We start from the raw sequence: 24,686 nt of genomic DNA on the forward strand, positions 1-24,686 counted from the left end.
TCTTGTTCCCCAATATATAGCGTTACAGCAGATGTAAAAATACAACTCTTATCGTCCCAGCGTCTGATTTGACGCTGAGTCGCTATTTTTTATAGTAAATTACTTTTATTCAGATCAATGGGACCAGATTCTAGACCATCAGATGGCTATAGAAATCAATATATATTTTCTGGATTGTTGGATGGCAGATTTCAAGTGTCCCACACCCTTATCACATATATAATATATTCTAGCAGGCTGCCCATCACTAGCCTTTACTATCGGCCGCAGAATGGTGCTGGATACATTGTAACATTCTATGCCATACATGGATATGTAACTGGTGACGGACGCAGGTGCCCGGTTCTGTATCTGTGCCCATCGTGTCCCACGCCCTTATCACATATATAATACATTCTAGCAGGCTGCCCATCACTAGCCTTTACTATCGGCCGCAGAATGGTGCTGGATACATTGTAACATTGTATACACATTCTATGCCATACCTGGGTATGTACTGGTGACGGACGCAGGTGCCCGGTTCTGTATCTGTGCCCATCGTGTCCCACGCCCTTATCACATATATAATACATTCTAGCAGGCTGCCCATCACTAGCCTTTACTATCGGCCGCAGAATGGTGCTGGATTCATTGTAACATTGTATACACATTCTATGCCATACCTGGGTATGTACTGGTGACGGACGCAGGTGCCCGGTTCTGTATCTGTCTGTGCTCATCGTGTCCCACGCCCTTATCACATATATAATACATTCTAGCAGGCTGCCCATCACTGGTCATTACTATCGGCCGCAGAATGGTGCTGGATACATTGTAACATTCTATACACATTCTATGCCATACATGGGTATGTACTGGTGAGGGACGCAGGTGCCCGGTTCTGTATCTGTGCCCATCGTGTCCCACGCCCTTATCACATATATAATACATTCTAGCAGGGTGCCCATCACTAGCCTTTACTATCGGCCGCAGAATGGTGCTGGATACATTGTAACATTGTATACACATTCTATGCCATACCTGGGTATGTACTGGTGACGGACGCAGGTGCCCGGTTCTGTATCTGTCTGTGCTCATCGTGTCCCACGCCCTTATCACATATATAATACATTCTAGCAGGGTGCTCATCACTGGTCATTACTATCGGCCGCAGGATGGTGCTGGATACATTGTAACATTCTATGCCATACATGGGTATGTACTGGTGACGGACGCAGGGGCTTGGTTCTGTATCTGTGCTCATGGCGTCTCATGCCCTTATCACATATATAATATATTCTAGCAGGGTGCCCATTACTGGTCATTACTATTGGCCGCAGGATGGTGCTGGATACATTGTAACATTCTATGCCATACATGGGTATGTACTGGTGACGGACGCAGGTGCCCGGTTCTGTATCTGTGCTCATGGCGTCTCATGCCCTTATCACATATATAATACATTCTAGCAGGGTGCCCATCACTGGTCATTACTATCGGCCGCAGGATGGTGCTGGATACATTGTAACATTCTATGCCATACATGGGTATGTACTGGTGACGGACGCAGGGGCTTGGTTCTGTATCTGTGCTCATGGCGTCTCATGCCCTTATCACATATATAATACATTCTAGCAGGGTGCCCATCACTGGCCTTTACTATCGGCCGCAGAATGGTGCTGGATTCATTGTAACATTGTATACACATTCTATGCCATACCTGGGTATGTACTGGTGACGGACGCAGGTGCCTGGTTCTGTATCTGTCTGTGCTCATCGTGTCCCACGCCCTTATCACATATATAATACATTCTAGCAGGCTGCCCATCACTGGTCATTACTATCGGCCGCAGAATGGTGCTGGATACATTGTAACATTCTATACACATTCTATGCCATACATGGGTATGTACTGGTGACGGACGCAGGTGCCCGGTTCTGTATCTGTGCCCATCGTGTCCCACGCCCTTATCACATATATAATACATTCTAGCAGGGTGCCCATCACTAGCCTTTACTATCGGCCGCAGAATGGTGCTGGATACATTGTAACATTGTATACACATTCTATGCCATACCTGGGTATGTACTGGTGACGGACGCAGGTGCCCGGTTCTGTATCTGTCTGTGCTCATCGTGTCCCACGCCCTTATCACATATATAATACATTCTAGCAGGGTGCTCATCACTGGTCATTACTATCGGCCGCAGGATGGTGCTGGATACATTGTAACATTCTATGCCATACATGGGTATGTACTGGTGACGGACGCAGGGGCTTGGTTCTGTATCTGTGCTCATGGCGTCTCATGCCCTTATCACATATATAATATATTCTAGCAGGGTGCCCATTACTGGTCATTACTATCGGCCGCAGAATGGTGCTGGATACATTGTAACATTCTATGCCATACATGGGTATGTAGTGGTGACGGACGCAGGTGCCCGGTTCTGTATCTGTGCTCATGGCGTCTCATGCCCTTATCACATATATAATACATTCTAGCAGGGTGCCCATCACTGGTCATTACTATCGGCCGCAGGATGGTGCTGGATACATTGTAACATTCTATGCCATACATGGGTATGTACTGGTGACGGACGCAGGGGCTTGGTTCTGTATCTGTGCTCATGGCGTCTCATGCCCTTATCACATATATAATACATTCTAGCAGGGTGCCCATCACTGGCCTTTACTATCGGCCGCAGGATGGTGCTGGATACATTGTAACATTCTATGCCATACATGGGTATGTACTGGTGACGGACGCAGGTGCCCGGTTCTGTATCTGTGCTCATCGTGTTTCTTGCTCGTGATCACAGGTAGATACATTGATTTGGCCATTACAATTGACCTTACAGACGGCCGCAGCGAGCGCGACTCTGAACCTAACAAGCCGTATACTATATAAGGTGCACGTGACACCTTTCTGCGCTGAGATTCTCTGCATCATCTTCTTTCTATGGCAGTGATTCGTCCACTGGGATTTTTGTGATCAAACCCCTAAAAACACAAAAAGAATCAATGAACATTGGCAAAATCTCTCTTTACATAGTAAAAGCTGTGAGATGACAAATACCGGGTTTATCAATGTGTAAAAGAGTCTGAAAGGCATGTGGCTGCTCATTCTACCTCCATCACTCGCTGTAGGTTGCAGTTTCGTGCTTGCTCTGGGGTTGCCATAGTAGCATCAGCTGTCTCTGTTCCGTGCAGGGTCATGTGACCTTCAATCACAAATGTATTGTTGAAAGTAGAGGTCACATGACAGGAGGTTCTATGAATCAGGGTTGGAGGAACCATGGCAACCCCAGAGCAAGCGGAATAGCATCCCCGCAGCGAGGAGATCCGGAGAAAGCGAGAAAGTAGCCCCAGGCCTTACACCGTCTACTGAGTGTGTGCAAGCGGTGACCAACACTTAGGGCAGACTATGGAGCAGTGCGCAGCAGTCACAACACCTGGTGGAAACATAGTCCTCCCCCCATTATTATCTCCTGCAGTAAATCCCGCTGCCGCCGAGTGAATATTCCTTCTATAGAAAGATGGAACTATCCATGGAGAGCGACTTTGCACCTTTCTTCCTGCAGGAGACGCTGTCATCACGAGCTGTCACAAGTGCAACCTTCCTGGTGAAAAACGGGGGTCTTCTTGTCCCGGATCAGCCTCAGATTCACCTGGAAGAGCAGAACGCGTCAGTGAATGTGGAGTAAAGGGCTCGTCTGATAATGGAGGGGCCGGAACTGAATCTGGGGCCATTTGTGCGGCGTGCAGTGAAACGGGCTCCTCTCTACATAAGTTGGCGCAGTTGGACCTGACGGTCGACACGAGACGTCTGTGCCGGTTACAGCAGGTGGAAATCAGCAGTAAAATAAAAAATATTGTGTAAAACTTCAAGTCTGCAGAACGTTGTGCTGAGAGGACGAGCGCTGGGATGTGTGAAGGGTAAAGGCACAGACGACCATAAATCCAGGGCGTCTGCCTCTGCTGGGGTCAGCGAATGGGAAGATGCTTATAGAATGCAACGCTGCGCTCACAGCTGAGGGTTTGTTACAGTGTATCAGTGAAGATGATCTTGGATCTCTGCAGCGTCTCCCATCCTAACACCACACACACACACACATATATATATATATATATATATATATATATATATATACACAATAGACCCCTGCAATTGCCAGAATAGGGGATCAGGATGGTGGTCGACAAAGTCGAGGTGGTGCCAGACTAGTCCGGGGGCTGGAGCCGTCACATGAGCCACGAGGGGCCGCAATTTACTGCAGGTCTCACCTCACTGGAAATGGAGAGACGCAACATCTGGAAGAACAAGTCCCCGCTGTCCGTGCGGAGCTCGTTAATGGACTGGATGACATCTCCATGATGAAACAAGCAGCCGATGTGCGCAGGACCCTTCCACTTTGACACCCTGTGGATGAGCATTACACGAGGTCAGACACTGGGGGCGCCGCAGAGCAGCTATATGTATCGTTATGTAAGAAACATGGCGGGTGATAGTAACGGCCGCATGTCCTAATAATGAACTACATCCCCGCCTGGTGTATAACCTCCGGATCCTCACCCCCTGGTGTATAACATCTGGCCCTCCGGACTCCCACCTCCGATATATAACCTCCGGCCCCCGCCCCAGGTGTATAACCTCCAGCACCCCGCCCTAGATGTATAACCTCCGGCCCCTGTCCCAGGTATATAATATCCGGACTCCCACCCCGATTTATAACCTGTGTCCCCTGCCCCAGGTGTATAACATCCGGACTCCCACTCCCGGCGTATGACCGGCCGCTCATTTACTTTCTCGTTGATCCTCACCTCAGTCGTTCTCCGATCTCCTCCAGTCCCAGGTATTTCTCCAGGTGATCTGTCGGCACCGAGACGCTTATCGATACTTGGTCGCTGCCATTGTGCGATTCACTGAGAAAATAAAAGCAGAAAGAAGAAAGAAGACATTAACACAAGTAAGATGTCCGAATATTCCCCTCAGACCCTGATACTTTCTTACTGCACATTAGGATAACACCACGACTGCATAGTATTAACTTTACAGCAGACGCCTGACTCTGAGCAGACGGGCACAATGCTGGCACTGCTGTGCTGGCACTATGCCACTCTGGACTGTAGGGGGCGGAGTGACGCCTCCACTAATGCTCCAGAGACCCCCGCTTCCTGCCAGCTGACCCCTGTAGCAGTATGTCATTGGTACGACTCGGAGGTTGTAGTCAGACATACTTACTACATCAGCTTCAGTATCTGAGCTTTCTTCAGGCGGCTTCCCTGGGTGTTGGTGTACCTGCTAATCGGCGGAAGATTGAAGCTGCGCGGCGGCTTCTGTGGCGAATTAATGGCCCTCACTCTGAAAACAAAAATAGGATTCATCAGTGGCGTCATCACTAGAGATCAGCGGCGACATCACCAGAGATCAGCGGCGACATCACTACAGATCAGCGGCGACATCACCACAGATCAGCGGCGACATCACTACAAATCAGCGGCGACATCACCACAGATCAGCGGCGACATCACCAGAGATCAGCGGTGACATCACTACAGATCAGCGGCGACATCACCACAGATCAGCGGTGACATCACTGAGACTCCGCCATGTAATGCAGTAGGGAGGAGGCCGGGGAGCAGCACGAGTCCCTTCCTTACATGGATTGCATGTCCTCGTACACATCGTCCCCGCTGCTGTCGTCGTCTGATTCGCTCGTTTCCTCTTGTTCGACTGCGGAGTCCTGAGATCCGGATTTATTCTACAGAGAAGAAAGGAGATGAGACTTGTGGGAGAAACAGTCTGCGCTGTGTGACCTATGACCAATGGGGGGGTATCCTAACGAGGACCGCTGCAACCCCTGTGACCCCTGCTCAGTAATGTCAGGCAGATGTATAGGAATACCCCTTTAAGTCTGACCAGTGAAGGGCACAGGGTGATTTCTGGAGGTATTTACCAGGCTGACGGGTCGGGGGACGTCATACACAGACTCGGTGTCAGACTTAGACTCAGATTCAGGCTCGGACTCCGGCTCCGGCTCCGATTCAGGCTCCGGCTCCGGCTCGCTGACATACGCGCGGTCTGTCAGGTCATCACTGGACCTGTTGTCCTCTGCATCACACTGAGAACAGAATATGGAAGAGATGAGCGATGAGATAAGTAACATTATAGGAGAACTGTACATGCTATCTTCAACTTCTAAGATCAGACATTTACTTCTTAACTCCTTAGAGATCAGTTTATCTGATACAAAGCTTTAAATCCTCTGCATGACACAGTTCTGGCAGAAGCCACTAGGGGGAGCTGACTATGTATCATCGTATCCATACTCAATATATAAAGTGTGTAGTATGAGCTCCCCCTAGTGGTGACTACAGACAGAATCTTATCATGTATCTCTGTATACAGGGAGCTCCCCCTAGCGGTGGCTGCAGACAGGTCTTATCATGTATCTCTGCATACAGGGAGCTCCCCTAGTGGTGGCTGCAGACAGAATCTTCTCATGTATCTGTGTATACAGGGAGCTCCCCCTAGTGGTGGCTGCAGACAGGATCTTATCATGTATCTCTGTATACAGAGAGCTCCCCCTAGTGGTGGCTGCAGACAGAATCTTATCATGTATCTCTGTATGCAGGGAGCTCCCCCTAGTGGTGGCTGCAGACAGAATCTTATCATGTATCTCTGTATACAGGGAGCTCCCCCTAGTGGTGGCTGCAGACAATCTTATCATGTATCTCTCTGTATACAGGGAGCTCCCCCTAGTGGTGGCTGCAGACAGGATCTTATCATGTGTCTCTGTATACAGGGAGCTCCCCGTAGTGGTGGCTGCAGACAGAATCTTATCATGTATCTCTGTATACAGGGAGCTCCCCCTAGTGGTGGATGCAGACAAGATCTTATCATGTATCTCTGTATACAGTGAGCTCCCCCTAGTGGTGGGTGCAGACAGAATCTTATCATGTATCTCTGTATACAGGGAGCTCCCCCTAGTGGTGGGTGCAGACAGAATCTTATCATGTATCTCTGTATACAGGGAGCTCCCCCTAGTGGTGGGTGCAGACAGAATCTTATCATGTATCTCTGTATACAGGGAGCTCCCCCTAGTGGTGGATGCAGACAAGATCTTATCATGTATCTCTGTATACAGGGAGCTCCCCCTAGTGGTGGCTGCAGACAGAATCTTATCATGTATCTCTGTATACAGGGAGCTCCCCCTAGTGGTGGCTGCAGACAGGATCTTATCATGTATCTCTGTATACAGGGAGCTCCCCCTAGTGGTGGCTGTAGGCCGAATCTTATCATGTATCTTTGTATACAGGGAGCTCCCCCTAGTGGTGGCTGTAGACAGGATCTTACCATGTATCTCTGTATACAGGGAGCTCCCCCTAGTGGTGGGTGCAGACAGAATCTTATCATGTATCTCTGTATACAGGGAGCTCCCCCTAGTGGTGGGTGCAGACAGAATCTTATCATGTATCTCTGTATACAGGGAGCTCCCCCTAGTGGTGGATGCAGACAAGATCTTATCATGTATCTCTGTATACAGGGAGCTCCCCCTAGTGGTGGCTGCAGACAGAATCTTATCATGTATCTCTGTATACAGGGAGCTCCCCCTAGTGGTGGCTGCAGACAGGATCTTATCATGTATCTCTGTGTACAGGGAGCTCACCCTAGTGGTGTCTGCAGACAGAATCTTCTGTATCTCTGTATACAGGGAGCTCCCCCTAGTGGTGACTGCAGACAGGATCTTATGTATCTCTGTATTCAGGGAGCTCCTCCTAGTGGTGGCTGCAGACAGGATCTCATCATGTATCTCTATATACAGGGAGCTCCCCCTAGTGGTGACTGCAGACAGGATCTTATCATGTATCTCTGTATACAGGGAGCTCCCCCTAATGCTGGCTGCAGACAGAATCTTATCATGTATCTGTATACAGGGAGCTCCCCCTAGTGGTGGCTGCAGACAGAATCTTATCATGTATCTCTGTATACAGGGAGCTCCCCCTAGTGGTGGCTGCAGACAGGATCTCATCATGTATCTCTATATACAGGGAGCTCCCCCTAGTGGTGACTGCAGACAGGATCTTATCATGTATCTCTGTATACAGGGAGCTCCCCCTAATGCTGGCTGCAGACAGGATCTTATCATGTATCTCTGTATACAGTGAGCTCCCCCTAGTGGTGGCTGCAGACAGAATCTTATCATGTATCTCTGTATACAGGGAGCTCCCCCTGGTGGTGGCTGCAGACAGGATCTTATCATGTATCTCTGTATACAGGGAGCTCCCCCTAGTGGTGGCTGCAGACAGAATCTTATCATGTATCTCTGTATACAGGGAGCTACCCCTAGTGGTGGCTGCAGACAGAATCTTATCATGTATCTCTGTATACAGGGAGCTCCCCCTAGTGGTGGCTGCAGACAGGATCTCATCATGTATCTCTATATACAGGGAGCTCCCCCTAGTGGTGACTGCAGACAGGATCTTATCATGTATCTCTGTATACAGGGAGCTCCTCCTAATGCTGGCTGCAGACAGGATCTTATCATGTATCTCTGTATACAGTGAGCTCCCCCTAGTGGTGGCTGCAGACAGAATCTTATCATGTATCTCTGTATACAGGGAGCTCCCCCTGGTGGTGGCTGCAGACAGGATCTTATCATGTATCTCTGTATACAGGGAGCTCCCTCTAGTGGTGGCTGCATTTAACCCTTGGTTTATGCAGGGGATTAGGAGCTGTGAATCAGATGGAGCTCTGCCTCTTCTGACTCCTATAAGGAATCTAATTAGCACAGACCTTTATCTTGAGTCTGGGTGTAGTTTTTACCTGTAGCGGCGCTGCTGATGAATGTCTTTTCGCTTTCTGATGATTGTTCTTGTCTGTTGGAATATGGCAGGGAGTTGACAGTGTGTTGCTGTGCTGCCGCTTGCAGGCTATGACCTGGATAAACACAGGACACAATTAGTGCTGCGTTATACGACTTTAGTTGTTAATTAGAATTCCAGCACCAATCTCATTAGAAGCTCAGGCTGCTGTTCTGCCTTTCCCCTATGCTTTACACTGCAGCTGAGCATGTTCAGAAGTAAGTCAGTGCGCCGCGAGCTGACGTTCTGTCCGCTGCTCTTACCTCCTCTATAGAAATAGTGTTTCTTGATTTTCTGCACTCGCTGGCGCTTTTCATGCTTCTCTTCAAGGTCACGGGGTCTGTGGCGGATCTCTGCCTGTTTGGATCCTGCAGACAAACATCACGGAGATTATAATTGGCGCCATCATCCGTCACCCGGGAGTTTATAAATCCATGCCAGGATTATTGGGAGGGCAAAAGGGGGCAAGTGATTCTGGGCCTCGGCCGTCCCGTCATCAGGGACTATGTGAAGCCTCGGTGCATCAAGTACGGTTACTTAATAAGTCCGGTATAGGGGTATTATTTATTCACTGTATTATTTGTATGCGGTTATTATTTTTGCAGTGTCTGATGATGATACTTTTATACAATGTAGCAGTATTAATAGCAGACTGTATGGCGGCATTATCTGTACATATTATGGCGGTATTATTTTTGTACTCTATGGAGATATTATTTGTGCAGGGTGCAGTGATGTTCTTCGGACGGCTTTTGATGTTATTAGTTGTTCGCTGTATGGTGCCATTTATTGTGAACTGTACAGTGGTAGTATTATTTTTGCATTGTATGGTGGTATTATTTGCATGCAGCTTATCTTATTCATTCATTGATCTATTATTTGTGCGCTGCTCGTTTATAGTTTGTTTGCTCAATTTTTTTTGTATTATTTGTGCACTATATGGTGGAAATATTCAGCCACCTTATAGCAGTATTATGTTTTAACTACTGTATTATGGGGTAATATTCGGTTTCTTTATTGTGGTATTATGTGTGCATTATATTGTGGAAATATTCAGTCTTTTTTTTTTTGCAGTATTATATGTGCACTCTATGGCGATAATATTTGTATGATGGACGTAATATCATTTATGTACTGTATGATTTCATTGCTTCATGGTGTTTGTAATATTATTTTTGCACCTTATAGTGGTATTATTTCTACACTGTTTGGTGGCAGTAATTGGTATTTGGCAGTATTTTTTTCTCACTGTATGGCGGGATTATTTTTGCAATATTTTCGGGTATCAGTTGTAAGCTCTGGGGCATAATTTTTGTTGCACTGTGTGGTGGTATTGCACAACACTATCATTTGTCTGGTATACTATGTACCGGCGTCTCGTTGGCGTCTCTTACCGCGTCTAACGCCGGCCCGGTGTGCAGACAATCTTCGGGATATGAGTACGGTCTCGCCGCCGCTTCTTTTTTTTTCTGCAGTAAATGAAGCAGGAATCATCAGTAAATGAGCAGCTCGGGCGTCAGTCACGTGCGACAGCCGGGATTTCCTGCTGCTGATCGGTCTCTTTTGATCAGTTTATGTCTTATTGCTCTAATGCATTAAGAATAAGTAATGAAGCCGCTCGGCAAACAGTTCTCACAAGAAAATCTCTTGCCGTTTTGTGTACACAGCTCTTCTGCAGAGCTCTACAAGCCTGTGATAACAGATCCTCTGTAGACAGATGTTGCAGTCACGTGCGGCTTCTCAAAAAGAGACAGAACAGGTAGATTTGACTACAGAGGGTAATTTGTAGTCTGTTACCGTGGAGACAGATAGGTCTGCATAGGAGCTGCATACACAAATCCAAAGTTGCTTTATTTTGATTTTATTTGCACTAGAGCAATAAACAATTAAGGCCTTTACACCCCTCATGTGATACGACGGATCTAATGTTCTGGCCCTGGAGAAGAGGTTGGAGAAATCCAGGACTGTGTGTACAGAGTCCAGCGGGTATAAACCACCGTCTGCGGCTTCTGTCATCTACCGCTGAGATAAGAGGGGAACGGCCACCATGGTGGTATCTAGACCCCAGGACATCCTGCACATTGTCGCTGGCAGCTCCTGTCATCAAGTCTCCAGCTTAATAATACCCTCCACTAGGGGGCGTCTCACCTGCTCCTGTACGAACTCCAGCAGGTTTGCAGATGGATTTGTAGGTTTTCCGATCTTAAAACAAAAATATGTAAAGTTACACATATGGGGACGTAGAGGTCTCATAGAGGCTGCGGATCTAGAGGTCATAGAGGCCGAGGACAGAGAGGCCATAGAGGCTGGAAACCTTGAGGTCATAGAGGCCAGGGACATAGAGGCTGCGGACCTAGAGGTCATGGAGGCTGTGAACCTAGTGGTCACAGAGGCTGAGGACGCAGAAGGTCACAGAGGCAGAGGAAAAAGAGGCCATAGAGGCTGCAGACCTAGAAGTCACAGAGGCTGAGGAAAAAGAGGTCATGGAGGCTGTGGACCTAGAGGTCACAGAGGCCGACAACAGAGAGGTCATAGAGGCTGAGAACACAGAGGCTATAGAGGCTGCAAACCTTGAGATCATAGAGGCTGCAGACCTAGAGGTCATAGAGGCTGTGAACCTAGAGGTCATAGAGGCTGAGAACACAGAGGCTATAGAGGCTGCAAACCTTGAGATCATAGAGGCCAGGCAGAGAGAGGCCATAGAGGCTGTAAAACCTTGAGGTCAAAGAGGCTGCAGACCTAGAGGTCATAGAGGCTGAGGACACAGAGGCCATAGAGGCTGCAGACCTAGAAGTCACAGAGGCTGAGGAAAAAGAGGTCATGGAGGCTGTGGACCTAGAGGTCACAGAGGCCGACAACAGAGAGGCCATAGAGGCTGTGGACCTAGAGGTCATAGAGGCTGAGAACACAGAGGCTATAGAGGCTGCAAACCTTGAGATCATAGAGGCCAGGCAGAGAGAGGCAATAGAGGCTGTAAAGCCTTGAGGTCAAAGAGGCTGCAGACCTAGAGGTCATAGAGGCTGAGGACACAGAGGCCATAGAGGCTGCAAACCTTGAGGTCATAGAGGCTGCAGACCTAGAGGTCATACAGGCTGAGGACACAGAGGCTATAGAGGCTGCAAACCTTGAGGTCATAGAGGCTGCGGACCTAGAGGTCATAGAGGCTGAGGACACAGAGGCTATAGAGGCTGAAAACCAAGAGTTCATAGAGGCCAGAGACAGAGAAGCCATAGAGACTGTGGACCTAGAGGTCATAGAGGCTGAGGACATAGAGGCCATAGAGGCTGCAAACCTTGAGGTCATAGAGGCTGCGGACATAGAGGCTGAGGACATAGAGGTCATAGAGGCTGAGGAAAAAGAGGCCATAGAGGCTGCAGACCTAGAGTTCATAGAGGCTGCAGACCTAGAAGTCACAGAGGCTGAGGAAAAAGAGGTCATGGAGGCTGTGGACCTAGAGGTCACAGAGGCCGACAACAGAGAGGCCATAGAGGCTGTGGACCTAGAGGTCATAGAGGCTGAGAACACAGAGGCTATAGAGGCTGCAAACCTTGAGATCATAGAGACCAGGCAGAGAGAGGCCATAGAGGCTGTAAAACCTTGAGGTCATAGAGGCTGCAGACCTAGAGGTCATACAGGCTGAGGACACAGAGGCCATAGAGGCTGCAAACCTTGAGGTCATAGAGGCTGAGGACCTAGAGGTCATAGAGGCTGAGGACACAGAGGCTATAGAGGCTGAAAACCAAGAGTTCATAGAGGCCAGAGACAGAGAAGCCATAGAGACTGTGGACCTAGAGGTCATAGAGGCTGAGGACATAGAGGCTGAGGACATAGAGGTCATAGAGGCTGAGGACAAAGAGGCCATGGAGACTGCGGACCTAGAGTTCATAGAGGCTGCGGACATAGAGGTCATAGAGGCTGAGGACATAGAGGCCATGGAGACTGCGGACCTAGAGTTCATAGAGGCTGAGGACATAGAGGTCATAGAGGCTGAGGACATAGAGGCCATGGAGACTGCGGACCTAGAGTTCATAGAGGCTGCGGACATAGAGGTCATAGAGGCCGAGAACATAGAGGCCATGGAGACTGCGGACCTAGAGTTCATAGAGGCTGCGGACATAGAGGTCATAGAGGCCGAGAACATAGAGGCCATGGAGACTGTGGACCTAGAGGTCATAGAGGCTGAGGACATAGAGGCCATGGAGACTGCGGACCTAGAGTTCATAGAGGCTGAGGACATAGAGGTCATAGAGGCCGAGGACATAGAGGCCATGGAGACTGCGGACCTAGAGTTCATAGAGGCTGCGGACATAGAGGTCATAGAGGCCGAGGACATAGAGGCCATGGAGACTGTGGACCTAGAGGTCATAGAGGCTGAGGACATAGAGGCCATGGAGACTGCGGACCTAGAGTTCATAGAGGCTGAGGACATAGAGGTCATAGAGGCCGAGGACATAGAGGCCATGGAGACTGCGGACCTAGAGTTCATAGAGGCTGCGGACATAGAGGTCATAGAGGCCGAGAACATAGAGGCCATGGAGACTGTGGACCTAGAGTTCATAGAGGCTGCGGACATAGAGGCTGAGGACATAGAGGCCATGGAGACTGCGGACCTAGAGTTCATAGAGGCTGCGGACATAGAGGTCATAGAGGCCGAGGACATAGAGGCCATGGAGACTGAGGACAGAGTGGTCATAGAGGCCAACGACAGAGAGGCTATAGAGGTTGGGGTCATTGAGGTCTGAGTGGAGATCATAGAGGTTACAGACCTAGAGGCCATAGAGGTCACATTAGGGGTCACTCACTGTAAGTTTCTGGTGGGCTTTCTCCCAGGCCTCCGTTATATATTTCTGCCACTCAGCGATGTTTTCTCTGTGTAATGAACAAGGGACACAACATAAGTCAGGGGCCCCGGGGTGCGACCCCCTCACACGTCACCGTGGGCCGGTGCCAGGGCAGGGTTACTCCGGAGAGATGGTAGTGATTAACATATAAAGAAAAGTTCTCCAACTTTCTGAGAGAGTTTCTGTGAAGACCTTCTGCTCACAGCTGAGGGTTTGGTCCAAGCGGTCTGGATACATTTTCCTGCACTAATACATTGTAGCAAACTATGACAACAGGAGAGATAATTGTGCGCTGCTGGGTTTAGTTTATATAGACTGGATGCAAAAGGAACAAACCCTCAGCTGTATGAGCAAGAGAAAAACTACAGCACAATAAAGGGTTCAAGAGCCACTAACCCCATAGTCTAGTGCACAACTTTGTGCCCCCTCAGGAGTGCCCCCCACTATCACCCCCTGTGTGATCACACTTACGTGCTGTCGTCCACCAGGTAGTAGTCGCGTCTGTCCGTCCTTATACACAGGATGTTGTCGGGGGAGTTGTTGAAGAGTCGGATGATCGGGAGGATTTTCTCCTTCAGGTCCTTTCCGATTTCTATCGATTTTATACTAGAAAAAGGTAAAAGTTGCAATATTTCAGTATATTTCTATCAAATCCAGACAGCAGCGCTCCCCTCCGGCACTGCTGTGGCCAAAGCTGCCATTCCGGATGCTGGGAAAGCTGGGTGACTGCAGCGATGAGAGCGATACATTGTCACCCAACTCTCCCAGAAACAGATGAAGGGGGAATAAAGGGGCTGACGTCTTCCCTATGTGATAATAAGGGATTATTGGGGGTCACACAGGACCTGAGGGGGCAGGTAATCTCTCTAAGACCACGGCCCCACTATCAGTATTCGGTCAGTATTCGGTCAGTATTTTTTCTCAGGAGCCAAAACCAGGTGAGGAACAATCAGAGAAAAGGTAGAATAGAAACAAGTCACCAATTCTGCATTTATCACCCACTCCTGGTTTTGGCTCCCACTCCTGAGAAAAAATACTGACCGAATACTGACCAAATACTGATAGCAGGGCCGTGGGCTATGACAGCTTTCCACAATGCAGGACCCTCCTTGCTGACCCCCGGGGATGAGATGCCAGACGCTCACTTGCTGATGAGGATGTCGCCCTTCCAGTGCTCGGTGACGCCATCGTACCCGTAGTAGCGCAGGATGAAGGAGCCCTGACTCGTTTTGCACAGCTTCAATAATCGCGCTTTCCAGGAGCCCTGAAATATGAAGCATCAGATCAGCGAGAATCCCGGACCCCCAAAGGGGCAGAGACAGAAATCTGTACATAGGAGCGAGGGAAAGATCTGCAATTTTTAAAAAAAAAATTCTCACTATTTTTAAGATCTCTTCTTGCTGTTAAAGAATAGAAATGGTCTGACAACACCACCCAAGTCCTGCTGATGAAGCTGCTCGGCTGAGGACGGGCACATTGGAATGATCTGGGTGACATCGGCCACCAATAAGCCCCCATTACAGCTCACTGAGGGGCTGTCACCCCCAATCATTACACAAGCTCTGCTTTTCGCTGCATTTTTGCTGCTTGTATTTGACACAAAACCTGAAGGGTTTCCTGATGCAGCAAAGTGAATGAGAATCCTAAAGCCTCGTGCACACATTGCTTATTTGTGACTTGCAGATTTGATGCCGATTTAAATCTTCAGCATCAATTATTTCAGTGTTTTCGCAAACTAATCAGTGGGGAAAAATCTGCAGCAAAAACACAAGTAAAAAACGCGGAGAAACGTGCGTATTTTGTGCTGCATTTTTCCTGCCAAGATAAGCAGAAATTTCTGCACCAAATACTTAAGGTGTGAACATAGCCTTAATAGGAAGCGAAACAGACTGAAACGCGGCCTGACCTCATCCTGCCAACGCAGCTGTAAGGATTTATACAGGACTGGAAGAACGGATACATTGTAACTATCTGTTTCCTGGGTGAGATCTCTCTTGTTTTGCACCTGCCTTTGGAAAGCTGGATGGCGCCCCCTATGGTAGCTGTACCAGACCCCATAGTAGTGGTCACCCAGCTTTCTCAGAAACAGATATAAGGGGCAATACGTGTCCAGGACCGGCAGCGGGTGATGACGGAGCAGCGATGTATGAGGAGGAGGACGTTACCTTCTTGTTAAAAACGTAGGACGGGGGAGACTTGATGAGACAGCCCTGTTTAATGATCTCCTCATCTGCAAAGAGAACACAATAATCATCGATCATCCCGATAAATCCCAAATATCCTCATCTACAGGGCAAATCTACATAGTATCTACCTCCAGGAACGGAGGCGGCGCCACAGCTACAGCTGTAGACAGGGATGATATGAGTGACACATATACTACAGCTGTAGACAGGGATGATGGGAGTGACACATATACTACAGCTGTAGACAGGGATGATGGGAGTGATACATATACTACAGCTGTAGACAGGGATGATGGGAGTGATACATATACTACGGCTGTAGACAGGGATGATGGGAGTGATACATATACTACAGCTGTAGACAGGGATGATGGGAGTGACACATATACTACAGCTGTAGACAGGGATGATGGGAGTGATACATATGCTACAGCTGTAGACAGGGATGATGGGAGTGATACATATGCTACAGCTGTAGACAGGGATGATGGGAGTGATACATATACTACGGCTGTAGACAGGGATGATGGGAGTGATACATATACTACAGCTGTAGACAGGGATGATGGGAGTGACACATATACTACAGCTGTAGACAGGGATGATGGGAGTGACACATATACTACAGCTGTAGACAGGGATGATGGGAGTGACACATATACTACAGCTGTAGACAGGGATGATGGGAGTGATACATATACTACGGCTGTAGACAGGGATGATGGGAGTGATACATATACTACAGCTGTAGACAGGGATGATGGGAGTGACACATATACTACAGCTGTAGACAGGGATGATGGGAGTGATACATATGCTACAGCTGTAGACAGGGATGATGGGAGTGATACATATGCTACAGCTGTAGACAGGGATGATGGGAGTGACACATATACTACAGCTGTAGACAGGGATGATGGGAGTGACACATATACTACAGCTGTAGACAGGGATGATGGGAGTGATACATATGCTACAGCTGTAGACAGGGATGATGGGAGTGACACATATACTACAGCTGTAGACAGGGATGATGGGAGTGATACATATACTACAGCTGTAGACAGGGATGATGGGAGTGACACATATACTACAGCTGTAGACAGGGATGATGGGAGTGATACATATGCTACAGCTGTAGACAGGGATGATGGGAGTGACACATATACTACAGCTGTAGACAGGGATGATGGGAGTGATACATATACTACAGCTGTAGACAGGGATGATGGGAGTGACACATATACTACAGCTGTAGACAGGGATGATGGGAGTGACACATATACTACAGCTGTAGACAGGGATGATGGGAGTGACACATATACTACAGCTGTAGACAGGGATGATGGGAGTGACACATATCAAGTCTGAGATCAGCTGTGACTCCATCTATTGACTTCTATGGGAGTGTAGTGGGCATGCTCTGTGATCTGTGCAGACATGAGGGGAGGGAAGGAGGTGAGCTGTGACATCACCTGTTGACTTCTATGGGAGTGTAGTGGGCATGCTCTGTGATCTGTGCAGGTGAGGGGAAGAGGAGAGCTGAGACATCAGCTATTTCTGTGTATCCTGTGTTACCTATATACAGGGGCCATGTAAACCTGTCTGTGATGATAATGAGTCAACTGCGGAGACGTTATTAATATTTACAGAACAGGATCTGTGACTCAGTGACCAGTAAAACAACGGGAAGATTTTAGGATTTTATGCAAATAATTCTAAATAGTGACATAGAAAATAAAATAAAACTTCCAACATTCTAAGAAACAATAATTTATTCTCAGAGGACACATTCCCTGTGAGGTCAGGGCTGGAAATAACTTCTCCGTCTGCAGGAATGTGCGGAGCGACACTATCAGGGCAAAAGTTTCAGCTCAAACTGGTAAAACTTGTACGACTGTGACCCCGTCACACAGTAATGGAGGCGCCACCTCCACAACTTTCCTAGAAATGCTGGACGGTGGAACCTAACAGCCAGACCTTACAATCCGCTCATACATTACCCCATAGGGATAGAGGACATTCTGGTTGGGTCTGATTCCTCTTACCTGTGATGGAGATCCTCCTCTTGGGGCTCATCGTGAACCCGGTCCTTCTGGCTATGAAGAGAAAATGCCATCGGTTATGGGGGGCTGAAACTTGACTTAGAAATCATGGGCATAGCTATAAGGGTGCAGAGGTAGCGGCGACACCTAGGGGTGCAGAGGTAGTGGTGACACCTAGGGGTGTAGCAATAAGGGGTGCAGAGGTGGCGGTGATACCTATGGGTATAGCAATAGGGGGTGAAGAGGTGGCGGCGACACCTAGGGGTGCAGAGGTAGTGGCAACACCTAGGGGTGTAGCAATAAGGGGTGCAGAGGTAGTGGTGACACCTAGGGGTGTAGCAATAAGGGGTGCAGAGGTAGTGGTGACACCTAGGGGTGTAGCAATAAGGGGTGCAGAGGTGGCGGTGATACCTAGGGGTGTAGCAATAGGGGGTGAAGAGGTGGCGGCGACACCTAGGGGTGCAGATGTAGTGGCAACACCTAGGGGTGTAGCAATAAGGGGTGCAGAGGTAGTGGTGACACCTAGGGGTGTAGCAATAAGGGGTGCAGAGGTAGTGGTGACACCTAGGGGTGTAGCAATAAGGGGTGCAGAGGTAGTGGTGACACCTAGGGGTGTAGCAATAAGGGGTGCAGAGGTAGTGGTGACACCTAGGGGTGTAGCAATAGGGGGTGCAGAGGTAGTGGTGACACCTGGGGGTGCAGCTATAGGTGGTGCAGCGGTAGCACCTAGGGGTGCAGAGGTGGCGGTGACACCTACGGATGTAGCACCTAGGGGTGCAGCTATAGTGTGTGCAGGGGTAGCACCTAGGGGTGCAGAGGTGGCGGTGACACCTAGGGGTGCAGCTATAGGTGGTGCAGCGGTAGCACCTAGGGGTGCAGAGGTGACGGTGACACCAAGCGGTGCAGTTATAGTGTGTGCAGGGGTAGCGGTGGCACCTAATGCCGGGCGCTGCTATAGTGGGTGCAGGGTAACAGTGGCCTTGACTCGAGACGAGGAAATGAAATAAACCAGTTTGATGCTGGATCTTTGTGAGCTTCACGCTTTGCCGACCGTTGTCTAACCAGTAAAGTGACTCTTTCTTCTCAGCCATATATTGGTGTAAAACAAACTAAAACATAAAGCACGGTATTCCTCGAGTACTACAACCCGCATTCTGCTTCTAGGAGCGAGAGGTTTCTAGGAGTTTTATGTAGCTCGCCCACATAGGAAATGTCGCTGAAGTCCTAGTGACTGACACCAGAGACTGAGGATTATATAGTGGACCCAGCACAGAACAACTGAGATACCAAAGAAATGAAGAGAAGGAAAAGGCAAAGAAGAATACAGAACTAGTGACTAAGAAATATTATAATAATATTAAAAAATTCTAAGTAATAAAAATAATGTCATCAGGAATGTGTCATAATGATAATAAAAATAGAGTGAAATTAGAAATTGTCAAAAGAAATAAAATAAATAACATAAATGAAAAAAAAAAAAAGAATCCTCTGTTTCTCTAGGATAGAAAAGACTGTTTATTTTAGCTGACGTCAGCGCTATTTCCAGAGCCCTCATTGTAGGGTGACAGGTGCGGCTGCAGCAGAACTGCATAGAACGTTCCGTCATCCACTTAGTGACAAGAAGTCAGAAGTCTGTAGGTTGCGGTAAATGTAGCAGCTGCCTGCGTTACGCTGCTGGTCTTATATTATCACATGCTGGAGACAGACTTCTCATAGGGAATTGCTATATATGCAGTTGCCAAGAACTGGACGTTTCCATTAGTTCACCCTTTGCTGCCATCAAACATCAGATTGAGGGACATAATTGAAAACAAAAATCTACTAAAGAAATAAAAACCCTGCACAAAGTCGAGGTCAATCAACTTCAAGTCCTAAAATCGCTTGTCCCCTAACGATAATTAAAGGGACCCATCACTTCTATCAATTTTTACCTCCTGTAGACTATATGGCAGCTCTCCTGCACAGTAATGTCCCCCCGTCCAGTAATGTCCCCGCTGTACAGTAATGTCCCCCCGTCCAGTAATGTTTCCCTGCACAGTAATGTCCCCACTGCACAGTAATGTTCCCCCTGCACAATAATGTCCCCCCGTCCAGTAATGCCCCTCCTGCACAGTAATGTTCCCCCTGCACAATAATGTCCCTCCTGTACAGTAATGCCCCTCCTGCACAGTAATGTCCCCCTGTCCAGTAATGTCTCCCTGCACAGTAATGTCCCTCCTGTACAGTAATGTCCCCCCTGCACAGTAATGTCCCCCTGGACAGAAATGTCCCCCCTGCACAGTAATGTCCCCCCCGCACAATAATGTCCCCCTGAACAGTAATGTCCCCCTGTCCAGTAATGTCCCCCCCGCACAGTAATGTCCCCCTGTCCAGTAATGTCTCCCTGCACAGTAATGTCCCCCCGTCCAGTAATGCTCCCCTGCACAGTAATGTCCCCATGCACAGTAATGTTCCCATGCACAGTAATGTTCCCATGCACAGTAATGTACCCCCTGCACAATAATGTCCCCCCGTCCAGTAATGCCCCTCCTGCACAGTAATGTCCCCCTGTCCAGTAATGTCCCCCCGCACAGTAATGTCCCCCTGTCCAGTAATGTCCCCCCGTCCAGTAATGCCTCTCCTGCACAGTAATGTCCCTCCTGTACAGTAATGTCCCCCCTGCACAGTAATGTCCCCCTGGACAGAAATGTCCCCCCTGCACAGTAATGTCCCCCCGCACAATAATGTCCCCCTGAACAGTAATGTCCCCCTGTCCAGTAATGTCCCCCCCGCACAGTAATGTCCCCCTGTCCAGTAATGTCTCCCTGCACAGTAATGTCCCCCCGTCCAGTAATGTTCCCCTGCACAGTAATGTCCCCATGCACAGTAATGTTCCCATGCACAGTAATGTTCCCATGCACAGTAATGTACCCCCTGCACAATAATGTCCCCCCGTCCACTAATGCCCCTCCTGCACAGTAATGTCCCCCTGTCCAGTAATGTCCCCCCGCACAGTAATGTCCCCCTGTCCAGTAATGTCCCCCCGTCCAGTAATGCCCCTCCTGCACAGTAATGTCCCTCCTGTACAGTAATGTCCCCCCTGCACAGTAATGTCCCCCTGGACAGAAATGTCCCCCCTGCACAGTAATGTCCCCCCGCACAATAATGTCCCCCTGAACAGTAATGTCCCCCTGTCCAGTAATGTCCCCCCCGCACAGTAATGTCCCCCTGTCCAGTAATGTCTCCCTGCACAGTAATGTCCCCCCGTCCAGTAATGTTCCCCTGCACAGTAATGTCCCCATGCACAGTAATGTTCCCATGCACAGTAATGTTCCCATGCACAGTAATGTACCCCCTGCACAATAATGTCCCCCCGTCCACTAATGCCCCTCCTGCACAGTAATGTCCCCCTGTCCAGTAATGTCCCCCCGCACAGTAATGTCCCCCTGTCCAGTAATGTCCCCCCGTCCAGTAATGCCCCTCCTGCACAGTAATGTCCCTCCTGTACAGTAATGTCCCCCCTGCACAGTAATGTCCCCCTGGACAGAAATGTCCCCCCTGCACAGTAATGTCCCCCCGCACAATAATGTCCCCCTGAACAGTAATGTTCCCCTGTCCAGTAATGTCCCCCCTGCACAGTAATGTCCCCCTGTCCAGTAATGTCTCCCTGCACAGTAATGTCCCCCCTGCACAGTAATGTCCCCCTTTCCAGTAATGTCCCCCCTGCACAGTAATGTCCCCCTGTCCAGTAATGTCTCCCTGCACAGTAATGTCCCCCCTGTCCAGTAATGTCCCCCTGTCCAGTAATGTCCCTCCTGTCCAGTAATGTCCCCCTGTCCAGTAATGTCCCCCCCGCACAGTAATGTCCCCCCCATACAGTAATGTCCCCCTGTCCAGTAATGTCCCCCTGCACAGTAATGTCCCTCCTGTACAGTAATGTCCCCCCTGCACAGTAATGTCCCCCTGGACAGAAATGTCCCCCCTGCACAGTAATGTCCCCCCCGCACAATAATGTCCCCCTGAACAGTAATGTCCCCCTGTCCAGTAATGTCCCCCCCGCACAGTAATGTCCCCCTGTCCAGTAATGTCTCCCTGCACAGTAATGTTCCCCCGTCCAGTAATGCTCCCCTGCACAGTAATGTCCCCATGCACAGTAATGTTCCCATGCACAGTAATGTTCCCATGCACAGTAATGTACCCCCTGCACAATAATGTCCCCCCGTCCAGTAATGCCCCTCCTGCACAGTAATGTCCCCCTGTCCAGTAATGTCCCCCCGCACAGTAATGTCCCCCTGTCCAGTAATGTCCCCCCGTCCAGTAATGCCTCTCCTGCACAGTAATGTCCCTCCTGTACAGTAATGTCCCCCCTGCACAGTAATGTCCCCCTGGACAGAAATGTCCCCCCTGCACAGTAATGTCCCCCCGCACAATAATGTCCCCCTGAACAGTAATGTCCCCCTGTCCAGTAATGTCCCCCCCGCACAGTAATGTCCCCCTGTCCAGTAATGTCTCCCTGCACAGTAATGTCCCCCCGTCCAGTAATGTTCCCCTGCACAGTAATGTCCCCATGCACAGTAATGTTCCCATGCACAGTAATGTTCCCATGCACAGTAATGTACCCCCTGCACAATAATGTCCCCCCGTCCACTAATGCCCCTCCTGCACAGTAATGTCCCCCTGTCCAGTAATGTCCCCCCGCACAGTAATGTCCCCCTGTCCAGTAATGCCCCTCCTGCACAGTAATGTCCCTCCTGTACAGTAATGTCCCCCCTGCACAGTAATGTCCCCCTGGACAGAAATGTCCCCCCTGCACAGTAATGTCCCCCCGCACAATAATGTCCCCCTGAACAGTAATGTTCCCCTGTCCAGTAATGTCCCCCCTGCACAGTAATGTCCCCCTGTCCAGTAATGTCTCCCTGCACAGTAATGTCCCCCCTGCACAGTAATGTCCCCCTTTCCAGTAATGTCCCCCCTGCACAGTAATGTCCCCCTGTCCAGTAATGTCTCCCTGCACAGTAATGTCCCCCCTGTCCAGTAATGTCCCCCTGTCCAGTAATGTCCCTCCTGTCCAGTAATGTCCCCCTGTCCAGTAATGTCCCCCCGCACAGTAATGTCCCCCTGTCCAGTAATGTCCCCCTGTCCAGTAATGTTCCCCCCTGCACAGTAATGCCCCCCCTGCACAGTAATGTCACCCTGTCCAGTAATGTCCACCCCGCAGCACAGTAATGTCCCCCCCGCACAGTAATGTCCCCCTGTCCAGTAATTTCTCCCTGCACAGTAATGTCCCCACTGCACAGTAATGTCCCCCTGTCCAGTAATGTTCCCCCCGTACAGTAATGTCCCCCTGCACAGTAATGTCCCCATGTCCAGTAATGTCCGCCCCTGCACAGTAATGTCCCCCTGTCCAGTAATTTCTCCCTGCACAGTAATGTCCCCCCGCACAGTAATGTCCCCACTGCACAGTAATGTCCCCATGTCCAGTAATGTCCGCCCCTGCACAGTAATGTCCCCCTGTCCAGTAATTTCTCCCTGCACAGTAATGTCCCCCCGCACAGTAATGTCCCCACTGCACAGTAATGTCCCCCTGCACAGGGGATTATAGCCGCACTGAAGGAACGCACCATACTATTCCAATGCCTACAGGAGCCTCAGACGCACTTAGCCGTGACTGTAACCCAGAGAAAGAGATCAGAACCCTCATCATCCTCTGCTGTGGTCAGGTATGGGGGGAGATTAGTCGCTGACTACCTGATCATTAGGACAATGCCCTGTAGACAGGCTCTTCCTCGATCACCTGGATGACATAGGTCCCCGCTGTCATCAGACCCCCACTGTTATCAGACCCCCACCCCACATTGTCGGCTACTTACAGGTGCTGCAGGTGAGCTGCGTCCAGGTGCTGCAGGTGAGCTGCGTCCAGGTGCTGCAGGTGAGCTGCGTACAGGTGCTGCAGGTGAGCTGCGTACAGGTTTTGCAGGTGAGCTGCGTACAGGTGCTGCAGGTGAGCTGCGTACAGGTTCTGCAGGTGAGCTGCGTACAGGTGCTGCAGGTGAGCTGCGTACAGGTTCTGCAGGTGAGCTGCGTACAGGTGCTGCAGGTGAGCTGCGTACAGGTTCTGCAGGTGAGCTGCGTACAGGTGCTGCAGGTGAGCTGCGTACAGGTTCTGCAGGTGAGCTGCGTACAGGTGTCGGCGCTCGTTCTGCCGCCTCCCCCCCGCAGCCTCCTATTTGTATGTGCGCAGAGGCTGAAATATGATCCGCCAGGAATTCCCCTCCTCAAGAACCTCGCTGGGTCCAGGGGATTTTTCTCATTTTTGTGCCCGAGACCCTTGTAGGGGGGGAAAATCCAAAATCCCAGCTTGTTTTGAGAGAATAAATTGAGTCTTTGGGAGGGATTTGGGCGTCCGCCACTTCCTGGAGATTAAATACGTTGAACCGTATGTCGTCCACCAGGAAAAGAGCCAGGTGAAAAACAAGGGAGAAGACGCACCGAAAACACAAAACAGGAAGGGAAAACAAAATCCAATGTGTTTGAAAACTTTTTTACACTGTGTCTGGAGAGTTTTGAAAGTGACGCAGCTAAAAGAAAGCGAACGATGCGCCAAAGTTATTCATGCTGAGCAAGAGTATGGGGTCCAAGTCCGGCCGCCATGTAAGGAGGAGACACATGCCAAGCGAGTTACAGCAGATTATGGAGAAATCTCTTGTAATATATTAAAAATTGTTACATTTCCGCTGTTTACATTGTATGAACTTGTAAATATTTACATTTCAGGAATATTTGTCCA

The 24,686-nt window shown here is 49.4% G+C and overlaps 1 protein-coding gene across 2 annotated transcripts; it reads right to left on the reverse strand.

Moving 5' to 3' along the window:
* Positions 1 to 359: 359 nt before the first annotated feature.
* PLEKHS1 (pleckstrin homology domain containing S1) lies at positions 360 to 24,294 on the reverse strand. 2 transcript variants are annotated; one of them, XM_073684669.1, is made up of 17 exons: positions 23,770 to 24,294; positions 17,924 to 17,974; positions 15,855 to 15,919; positions 14,835 to 14,953; positions 14,161 to 14,295; positions 13,651 to 13,717; positions 10,997 to 11,050; positions 10,243 to 10,317; positions 9,112 to 9,216; positions 8,811 to 8,924; positions 5,941 to 6,105; positions 5,645 to 5,745; positions 5,283 to 5,345; positions 4,805 to 4,906; positions 4,268 to 4,403; positions 3,551 to 3,651; positions 360 to 2,983 (listed from the first exon to the last, which is right to left on the reverse strand). In XM_073684669.1, the coding sequence occupies exons 2-16, from the start codon at positions 17,952 to 17,954 to the stop codon at positions 3,577 to 3,579; spliced, it is 1,407 nt and encodes a 468-aa protein (XP_073540770.1). In that variant the 5' UTR covers positions 17,955 to 17,974; positions 23,770 to 24,294; the 3' UTR covers positions 360 to 2,983; positions 3,551 to 3,576. The 2 variants fall into 2 exon arrangements, with proteins under 2 accessions (XP_073540770.1, XP_073540768.1); XM_073684667.1 differs by having other exon boundaries at positions 5,226 to 5,345; positions 23,770 to 24,293.
* Between the last annotated feature and the right edge of the window lie 392 nt (positions 24,295 to 24,686).

The sequence above is a fragment of the Phyllobates terribilis genome, unplaced genomic scaffold, assembly GCF_046119375.1.
Source record: "Phyllobates terribilis strain yellow unplaced genomic scaffold, ASM4611937v1 Scaffold_5__5_contigs__length_657084704, whole genome shotgun sequence".
NCBI lineage: Eukaryota > Metazoa > Chordata > Amphibia > Anura > Dendrobatidae > Phyllobates > Phyllobates terribilis.

What these genes read in the sequence shown, in the direction of transcription:
- PLEKHS1 (XM_073684667.1), bottom strand. Translation starts at nt 17,954, where the DNA reads ATGAGCCCCAAGAGGAGGATCTCCATCACAG. An exon ending in CCGGGCCGGCGTTAGACGCG is followed by an intron (nt 9,217 to 10,242) that starts GTAAGAGACGCC and finishes GTTTGTCTGCAG; the next exon opens with GATCCAAACAGGCAGAGATC. An exon ending in TCCCCCGACCCGTCAGCCTG is followed by an intron (nt 5,746 to 5,940) that starts GTAAATACCTCC and finishes TCTTCTCTGTAG; the next exon opens with AATAAATCCGGATCTCAGGA.